At 37.2% G+C, this 10,121-nt stretch overlaps 2 protein-coding genes across 4 annotated transcripts; one reads left to right on the forward strand and one right to left on the reverse strand.

The window, feature by feature from the left end:
- Positions 1 to 1,483: 1,483 nt before the first annotated feature.
- On the reverse strand, positions 1,484 to 4,105 carry LOC109163060. The gene is made up of 7 exons (XM_019311779.1): positions 3,677 to 4,105; positions 3,515 to 3,571; positions 3,245 to 3,458; positions 3,078 to 3,157; positions 2,583 to 3,003; positions 2,171 to 2,235; positions 1,484 to 2,098 (listed from the first exon to the last, which is right to left on the reverse strand). Exons 1-7 carry the CDS (start codon positions 4,103 to 4,105, stop codon positions 1,484 to 1,486), a joined length of 1,881 nt encoding a protein of 626 aa, XP_019167324.1.
- Positions 4,106 to 4,977: 872 nt separating this feature from the next.
- On the forward strand, positions 4,978 to 9,455 carry LOC109162985 (DCN1-like protein 4). Of its 3 annotated transcripts, none has more exons than XM_019311696.1 (10): positions 4,978 to 5,138; positions 6,013 to 6,097; positions 6,424 to 6,498; positions 6,576 to 6,612; positions 7,154 to 7,237; positions 7,369 to 7,429; positions 7,991 to 8,097; positions 8,649 to 8,714; positions 8,846 to 8,947; positions 9,325 to 9,455. In XM_019311696.1, the coding sequence occupies exons 1-9, from the start codon at positions 5,066 to 5,068 to the stop codon at positions 8,939 to 8,941; spliced, it is 684 nt and encodes a 227-aa protein (XP_019167241.1). In that variant the 5' UTR covers positions 4,978 to 5,065; the 3' UTR covers positions 8,942 to 8,947; positions 9,325 to 9,455. The 3 variants fall into 3 exon arrangements, with proteins under 3 accessions (XP_019167241.1, XP_019167239.1, XP_019167240.1); XM_019311694.1 differs by lacking the exon at positions 9,325 to 9,455 and adding an exon at positions 9,038 to 9,296; XM_019311695.1 differs by lacking the exon at positions 9,325 to 9,455 and adding an exon at positions 9,208 to 9,296.
- The last annotated feature ends 666 nt before the right edge of the window (positions 9,456 to 10,121 follow it).

Genomic DNA, 10,121 nt, shown 5'->3' on the forward strand with positions numbered 1-10,121 from the left:
TTAGAGGTGGAGGGTTAGGGTTTGATAATTATATATACTTGAAATTATATTGTAAATATAAAAATATATTAGGTATAAAATAGAATATATACTAACTTAATATTACAAATAAATTATAGGGAAAATGGCACTTTTTCCCCCTATGTTATATACTTATAGCACTTTTTCCCCCTCAATTATTTAAGTGGCTCTTTTTCCCCCTGAAATGTTAAATGGACATATTTACCCTTAAAATAAATATTTCATTTATTTTTATTCTCCAATAAATTATTACTATAATTTGGTTCAAACCAGATACTATAGTAACCAAACCAAAATATTCCAATTACAATTTATAATCAAAACGCGATATTTAGAGTTTATTAAAATCGCGAACTGGAATGGCCGGTTCATGTTCCGAACTGAAAAAATAAAATACATTTATTGTTGAATTTAAACTATTTTAAAATAAAAAATAAAATTTTAAAATAAAGACGGTTCAAAATCGCGAACGGGATCCGGAACCGCCGGTTCATGATCCAGTTTTTTTTTATTCTTAAATTTAATAAATTGAAATCCAAATATTGGGTTCTAGATCTGAATCATAACTGAAAACTTTTAATTCGATTGCTATAGTGTCTGGTTCAGTTCGAACCGAACCGTGGTAATCGCTACATATACGCAATAATTTGTTGGAGAAGTAAAATAAATAAAATGTTTACTTTAAGGGTAGAAATGTCAATTTAATATATTAGGGGGGAAAATCGCCACTTTTAAAATAATTGAGGGGGCTAATGTGCTTACATAAATAATTGAGGGGGAAAAAGTGCTATAAGTATATAACATAGGGGTAAAAAGTGCCATTTTCCCTAAATTATATATATGTGTATAAAAAAGCTAGGCCGGTAGGCTTGAAAGCCGAGCTTAGTATAAATAGGCAAATTATGCTGTGCATCTGTATGCACCATGCATGTTGCATACGGATGCAAAAACGACGTCGTTTTAATAAAACGCGAGTCTCCCCTTAAAAAAAAAAATCAGGTTCGATTCCCAGCAACAACATATGAACTAAAATTCCATAATCGATGAACTATAATTCCATAATCGATGAACTATAATTCCATAATCGATGAACTATAATTTCATAATCTAATCTATGAACTAAAAATTCCAGAATGAATGAACTAAAATTCCATAATCTATAAACTAAAATTTCAGAATCGTTGAACTACAATTCCATAATCGATGAACTATAATTCCATAATCAATGAACTATAATTCCATAATCTATGAACTAAAATTCCAGAATGAATGAACAATATAATGTTGTTGCTGGGAATCGAACCTGAATTTTTTTTAAAAGGGAGACGCGCGTTTTTTAATAAAACGACGTCGTTTTGGCATCCGTATGCACCATGCATGGTGCATACGGATGCACAGCATAACGATTGGTATAAATAGGGCTGACCTGTTTTTCTTTGAAAGGTGGCCAATGAGGCATATATTAAAAGTACTCAGAAATAGAGTCTGGAGGGACATCGTTCGAATACATAGCTGTAGAAGAATTAAATGCAGAAGATGCTAATCTATGTGCTAAATAGTTCTCTGATCTAGGAATAAAATTAACTGAGCAGTAATCAAAAGAAGTAATGCGTGCTCTACAAGCATCAATGGCATAGCCTACGTAAGTCCGTATTGTGACAACTTGACTTGTCAAATATTGTTGTAGGGTCAAACAATCTGTAAGTAAGCGTACTGAGCGTTCTCCACGATTCCATAGCCAAGACAAGGCTTCCTTGCATGCTATTGTCTCAGCCATAAGCGGTGAGAGACAATTTGGTAATGGTGCACTGAAAGCCGATACATATTCCCCTTCCTCGTTGAGTAAAATCGCGCCAACCGTAGCCTTTCCTGAAGCAGGCATAAAACCGGCATCGATGTAACATTTGCGTACTGGCTCGGTAGTTTCCATCCGCAACACCTCGTGGGCAGCCTCCTCGGGCGTTACCTGTGCGCCGGCAGTGTCGTGTTGCTGCTGCTGCCGCGCCGCGGCAGTGGCGGTAATATGGCATTGCACGGCAGCCTGGTGGTTCACTTGGTGATGGGTGTGGTGGACCCGCTGCCATGCAAGTGTGGTGGCTTTGGCCAAGGCTAACACTTTTCATGGACGCGGTAGACATGCATCCCATACCGCTCCGTTCCTGGCTCTCCAAATATGGTATAAAATTGCAGCTGCCTGAACAATTTGGTTAGTGTCTAAAATATTCAATAGATCACTAAACCAAGCATGAAAAATATTTGTTGTTATCATGGGGATTGGAAGGTGAGATCGAGCCCAAATGGATGTTGCATAATCACATGTTACTAAAGCATGCATTGTGTCTTCATCCATTATTCCACACATAGCACATGTTGGTTGTACATCCACTCTCTTTATAATTAAGTTTGTTGTGGTAGGGAGGATACCACTCAAAGCTTTCCATAAGAATGTTTTCCATTTGGGGGGACTTTTAACTTCCATAGGCACAACCAATTATGGGTGCCTATATTATCATTGAGACTTCCCATAATTGTTTTGTAGCCACTCTTAACAGTATAATTACCTCCCTGATCATCATACCAATACCACATATCCTCATAATCTGGTGATACTGGGATCTTTTTTATTCTAGCCACATCTGCAGGATTAAAAATATCTGTCAATATATCCGGATCCCAGGTGTGTGTCTCATGATCAATTAATCCCACTACTGCTGCATTATTTAAATATGGTGGCTTATCAGTATGAATCATTGGGTCATATTCATCCTGCATCCATGGGTGATCCCAGATTAGGGTTGTTTTTCCATTTCCAATTCTGCGCCTGATTCCACCACAAACCATGCTCTGAGCTGCCATTATACTGCGCCAACAGAAACTGGGGTTATTTCCTATCTTGGCATCATAAAAGGTCCCTTTTGGATAATATCTCGCTTTGTAAACTCGTGAGACCAATGAGTCAGGTTTCGTTAAAAATCGCCACGCCTGTTTTCCCAGCATTGCTATATTAAATGCATGCAGTTCTTTGAACCCTAGGCCACCATACTTCTTTGGCATACACAACTTGTCCCAAGCCTTCCAATGAATTCCTCGTTCATTCCCAGACCCCACCAATATCGGTTCATGACTCGCTCAATAGCTGTGCAAATTCCCATAGGTAGTAAAAAGACATTCATTGAGAAAGTGGGCATTGCCTGAGCCACACTTTTCAATAAGACTTCCTTACCAGCTTGCGATAACAACTTCTTATTCCAAGAAAGGATTCTCTGTCTTATCTTGTCTTCAATATACGAAAAAGCTGCCTTCTTATTCCTTCCAATGAATGAGGGGAGGCCCAAATATTTCCCAAAATTTGGTGCTTGAGCAACCCCAAGTATCTGCGCCACTGCATCCCTATCATCATCTTGTGTATTCTTACTGTAGCATAGGGCACTGCATCCCTATCATCATCTTGTGTATTCTTACTGTAGCATATGCTGGATTTATGGTAATTTACCACTTGGCCAGATAAATTTTCATACCGTGTCAAACACTGCTTAACCGCATTTGCTTCCTGCACATTTGCTTTAAAGAATAAAAGGCTATCATCAGCAAAAAATAGGTGTGAAATAGAGGGTGCCCCCCTTGCTACTCTGCACCTGTGAATCGCTCCTTGTACCTGTGCCTGCTGTAATAACAGAGAGAGTCCCTCCGCACAGATAATAAATAGATATGGTGATAACGGGTCTCCTTGCCTGAGTCCGCGAGACGGGACAATCGGCGATCCTCGGATTCCATCCAGTTTAATATTATAAGACACAGTAGTCACACACAACATGATAAGATCCACCCATATATTATTAAATCCCAAAGCTGTTAACATACTTCGCAGGAAGGGCCATTCCATTCGGTCATACGCTTTTGCCATATCCAGCTTTAAACCACCCCATCCCATTCTTCCACATTGTTTTCTATTCAAAAAGTGTCCAACCTCTGCAGCAATCAAAATATTATCTGTAATCAATCTGTCAGGTATGAATGCACTTTGTGTATCAGAAACAATATCATCCATGAGTGGCTTCATCCTGGCTGAAATCATCTTCGCCATGACCCTATAAATCACATTGCTTAGCGCTATAGGTCTAGGTCCGAGACCCGTTCTGGATTTTTCTTCTTTGGTATTAGAACCACATCAGTATCATTTAAATTGGCTGGGAAAGTCCGTGTATTCAAACAATTCACAATAAAATCCGATACATCACCTCCCACCACATCCCAGAACTGCTGATAAAAGCCCGGATTCATTCCATCTGGGCCAGGCGCCTTATCCGGAAACATAGCAAACAGGGTCTTTCTCACCTCATCTTTTTCAAAGGGGCGCAATAATGCTTCGTTCTGTGTGTGTGTCACCCGGGGCAAGACATTGGCATAAAAACTTTCATCTATCTGAGATGGATTTGACGAGAAAATATTCCAATAATAATCAAAAATAGTTGTTCTCATGGCATCTCCTTCCACCCAATCCCCATCATCATTCATAATTTTAGAAATTGTGTTTTTCTTTTTACGGTGAGAGGCATACCTGTGATAGAATTTTGTATTCGCATTTGTCCCCTTCAGGGCTGGCCTGTTTAATTTAATAGGTTTCAAAATAAGTTAAAATACGAAGGGACCTGACCTATTCCCATCCCTACCCGACTACCCCAATTGAGTTTAAACATTTATCAAAAACGAAATTGAGTTATTCATGAATGATTTGAGTGGCTTACACCCCCAGTCGTACACCTATCCTTCTCCTTCTGTATATACAAATTACGTGTGAAAGTTCCCATTAGAGGATTTGTACATTCGCAAACCTCTGCTGAAACTGAACCACCGTACGCCGCCTCTGGTCCTCCGATAGCCCTGTGGGGCCACCGCCCAGGTGAAAAAGTACAAAAACACGAAACAGCCCCACCCCCCACCCCCCATCCCCCTCGGCCCCAACCTCTGGAGCGACGTCGTTTCAGCATCTCTCTCGTTAGGATCATCTTCCTTCTTCACTATCACACTCTCTTTCTCCTCTCAGATGCCTCGTGCTTCATCCAAGAAAGGCTCCAGCGCTTCAACCACTTCCTCCACCATGGATCTCTTTCGCTCTGGTATTCAATCTGTTCTCCCCCCTCTCTCTCTCTCTCTCTCTTTGGCCGTTGACTGCTTTTTCTCGGTTATCTTTAGTTTCCTTTTGATCTTCAACTGTTTTGGTGATTGATGATTCGTATCGGCTTGAGAATTTCATGTCATTCTACTAAAGTTGGAATCTTTGCATCCAATTTTGACTAACTCAGCTGAAAGTTGCGATCTTTGTTAGTGATTGGAATTGTTTAGTTTACTCTTTCCGCCTAAGCTCTTGAATACAGGCTAGTTATGGTGTGTTATTTGTGTTTATGGTAATCGGAAAAGGAATTGATCTGAAATTCCAATTAGAGAAAAAGGAATGGTTAATGCCAATCAGGAATTCTTGATTAGGAATTTCTACCAAGATTAGGAGTTGTTGATTGCTAAATTTTTAGTGTAGTGTAATTTAGAAATTCCTGGCTAAGAAGTCTGCTTTGATTGTCTTTGAAGAACGATTTGGTAAAAGGAAATGAAAAAGAAGTTTAGTCTGTACTTGAATTATGAGTTTGATGCTTTTAAAAAATTTAATTGTTTACCGAGTTTCTTTGATAAACAAGAACTATCCTATAAATCGCACAGATTGACAAACAAATGGAATAAATCGCAGTTCCTTGCTTGAACAATTCAATAAGCAGTCTGGGACAACCTGGGTTTTTGGTGTTAGAAAAATTGATAATCTGCTATTATCGAAACATTTGTCTCAACTTGTTTGGTTTGTGGTTTAAATATAATATATTGCTAGCTTCCATAAAAAACGTTAAACATTTGGACATATCCTCCAGAATATGGTTTGTGTAGATGATGTTAAATTCGCTCTTCGTTAGGCTTACCTCCCTCACATCAATTATATGCATTCAGCTTCAGGTAAAGCAGCAAGTAAAGAGTTAGACCGAATCGATCAAGTTTTTTATACCTATGCGAATAAGTCATCTGGTTTAATCGAGTAAGTATTCCGACACTTCCTTTTTGTTTTGTACATCTAACTGAGCGAACACTTAATTCAGTACTATAAACTTGTCTCATGAGTCAGAGAGGTAATTAGAGTTCAAACTTTCACTTTTTAAACCAATAGCATACGTGCTTATTCTCGAAGGAAGTTCAGCTTAAAGTAAGAACTTTTGAAAAAAATTGAATATCACTTTAGAGTACAAAACAACGTAATGCTAACTATTCCATTAAATATGGGGTCTTTATGTTATTTCACTAACTTGCTTTGTTTTTCGTTATGAACATTTGATGTGCGATTGTTATCCTCGAAATCTTGAATAGCCCTGAAGGAATTGAGGCTCTCTGTTCGGACTTGGAAGTGGAACATACTGATGTTCGCATATTAATGCTGGCTTGGTATGTTTCACTCTATAAAATTTTCTTTCATAAGTTTATACGTGTTCTTAGTTTAATGACGATGCCTTGGATTGTAGGAAATTGCAATCGGAAAAACAAGGATACTTTACCCTGGTAAGCACGAATTGGCTATTGTCTGCTATCATTATTGTCATATCATTTGCCCAATTTTTTTTCTGGGAAAATACTATGAGTACTGTCATTTTCTACTCCTAACTTTTACTCCCACACACAAAACCTTGATGTAGACATTTGTATTGGGACCCACATGAAAAAAGTAGCTTATCAGCCCGCCACATCAGGGAGTAAAATTTAGGGATTAAGATTTGGGAGTCCATGTAGTAGAACTTTTTTTTTCTTCCAGTCTGTTCTGTAGTCCTTGTGAAATTACAATTTTGATACTATCTTTGTTGTTGCGAGTCTGACATTGATAAAATAAGACAGAACATATGGGCTTATAAGGCCATAGGTTAGACTAGCTAATTGGTTGGATTCAATCTTTTAGTATAGTTTGGCCTATGTGCAATATAGCCTAATTGAGTGACCCTAGCCCAATCTTAATTTATAACATTTGTCTGTAATTGTCGTCTCCTTTTATTATTATTATTTTTTCCTGTCTCTATCCAAAGTGATGTATCAGTTTTTCTTACATTAGGAGGAGTGGCGAAAAGGACTTAAAGCACTGAGAGCTGACACATTCCAGAAGTTGAAGAAAGCTCTTCCCGAACTGGAGAAGGAGGTACTAAGTTCCATGTGTCTTGTTTCTGCTTGTTTTAAGCCATGTTATACTTTCATTTCATGCTATGCAGTGAAGGGGAATGTAATTCTTTCATCCTAATTTGTTTTTCTTTCCGTTTACCCCTCTTCAAGGTCAGAAGGCCATCAAACTTCGTAGATTTCTATGCATATGCATTTCGGTATTGCTTAACCGGTATGGTGTTTCTTCATACAATTATACAAATGCTTTGATTCTATAGATTGGGAGTGTTTGGTAAATGGCTGTTAGCGGATTGGGTTAGTGGGTTTGACTAGTTGATAACATTAGCTGATTGTAGAAAAGTGTTTGCTAAATTAGCTGTTAGCTGATTAGATACAAAATGACTTTCTCAAAGAGCTAATAAAAAAAGGTTACTTTGAGCAGCTTTTTGAATTTTAGCATTTTGGAGCAATAAGTTGTTACAAAAAGCTAATTAATCAACTTTTGTTGATAATGTACTCTGTATATTCCATGCCCAAGTTGTTCCAGAATAGATCATTATTATGAACTTTTGTCTGTTAGACAGCACAAAAAGCTATTAATCTTGGATAATAGAATGATAGAAATGAAAAGGATACTATCAGCTTGATAGAATGATAGAAATCAAGAATCGATCATGATGATCATATTGTCTTTGATACTCGCTGTTACCTACATACCTTTGTTGTTCTCAATTCATTTCGCGTTTCCCCTTAATCATATGTGATGAATTGGTTCTTCCCGTTCCCTTTCTAGAGGAGAAACAGAAGAGCATAGACATTGAGAGTATCTGCGTACTGCTGGATCTTGTTTTGGGCTCTCAATTTCGGCCTCAAGTCGAAGCACTGGTTCAGTATTTAAAAGTAAGTTATTCTCGCTGTGGGAAGGGTTTTCATTTATATGCATTTTAGACGAAAGTGTTTTAAATCGAGTCACAGTGCTAAGGTTTGTATCAGTAATTCTGGATGTTCATTTTGGGACGGACACTAAGGGGGTGTTTGGTAAATATCTGTTAGCTGATTGGGTTAGTGGGTTTGACTTGTTGATAGCATTAGTTGATTGTAGAAGATGTTTGGTAAATTAGCTGTTAGCTAATAGTTGATTACTGATTACTGATTACATTCAAAATGACTTTCTCAAAAAGCTTATCGAAAAAGCTATTTTGAGCAGCTTTTTGAATTTTAGTGTTTTGGAACAATAAACTATTACAAAAAGCTAATTAATCAAACACTTATATTGGCTATTTAACCAAGTCAAAGAGCTAATAGTGGTCAAATAAGCCAAAGTTGGCCGATAAGCTAACAATGTTACCAAACAGGGCTTTAGAGATAGAGATATTCTATGCCCAATCGGTATAATAATTCACGTGCAAGTTACTAACGAATGTATATTGGGTAATGGTGGTTGATGTCAGACGCAGAGCGATTACAAGGTCATCAATATGGATCAATGGATGGGATTTTATAGATTTTGTAGCGAGGTATTGTTTCCTATAATGTTTTATCGCCTAATGTGATTCTCTAAATTCTTGGCTTCTTTATCCTTGCAACTGTGCTTTGGTCTCGATTGATCATAACAGTTAAGATAACGGGAATTCTTTGATTTGAACAGATAAGCTTCCCCGACTTTAGCAATTATGATCCGGAGCTTGCTTGGCCGTTGATCCTAGACAATTTCGTCGATTGGATGATTGAGAAGCAAGGGTAGATCAAAGTAGGTACTAACTTGTACTATTACTCCATTCTCCATAAATTTTGATTTAGAGGGCTTAACTGATAACCATCATTCTCAACTTCCATGCAGGACTCATATTATATATATACTTATATATATATACACATGATTAGCACTCATTCTTATTTCATATGTGGGTTTTTTTTTTTTTTTTTTTTTTTTGAGGGGGCTTAAAAATGCTCTCCTTTTTTTTTTTTTTTTTTTTTAATCTTTCCTTCTTGTTTTCAACTGATTGTCAGCTTTTAGAGACAAAAGAGTGTAGATGAAAGTTAAATCTCTTGTTTACAAACTCATATATTATTCACATTATTATATAGTTGCCTTCATCAACACCCCCCCCCCCCCCCCCCTTGCAGAATTTGTGAAGTGGTTCAGTGTAAATGTACATGATCCAACATTATTGAGTGAGTATGATAAGAATCTTTGTGGAACTCTTGGAAAATTTTATTTTTCAGCAATATAAGAAATGAATATATTTGAAGATGAATGATGAACATCCATAAAAATGATCTCTCTCTCTCTCTGTATTGATGATCTTCTCTCAAGGGGGCTGAAGTGGGGTGGTGGTTGAGAGTCATTCATAGCCATATGCCATCAATCTCATGTGATTCAACTGCCCTTTTAAGTCTATGGTTCAAACTCTAACCTTGTAACATTACTAAATATAGGGGTGTTTGGTAAATAGATGTTAACTGATTGGGTTAGTGGGTTCGACTAGTTGATAACATTAACTGATTGTAGAAAGATGTTTGGTAAATTAGCTGTTAGTTGATAGCTGATTACATGCAAAATGACTTTTGTTTTGAGTAGGTTTTTGAATTTTAGTATTTTGGAACAATAAACTGTTACAAAAAGTTAATTAATCAATATTTCATAATCATAACTTTTAGATGCTATAAGCATTATTTCAAGAAAAATGCTTTGAAGAAGAAGAAATGAGCTTATTGAGAGGTGGCTAAATTTCTTAGAAAATTTAAAAATCTTGATCACCTTTTGTTAAATCAAACATTAATTAACTTGTTTAGGTAATAAACTCAATTTAAAGGGATGTTTGAATTGGCAGATAACTCCCCCATACACACTTATGGCCCGTTTGGTTCACGGAATAGGCCGGGAATGGTATAGCATTCCTAGTAATAGGCCTATTCCTTTG

Source organism: Ipomoea nil, unplaced genomic scaffold (genome assembly GCF_001879475.1).
Source record: "Ipomoea nil cultivar Tokyo-kokei standard unplaced genomic scaffold, Asagao_1.1 scaffold2975, whole genome shotgun sequence".
Classification (NCBI taxonomy): domain Eukaryota; kingdom Viridiplantae; phylum Streptophyta; class Magnoliopsida; order Solanales; family Convolvulaceae; genus Ipomoea; species Ipomoea nil.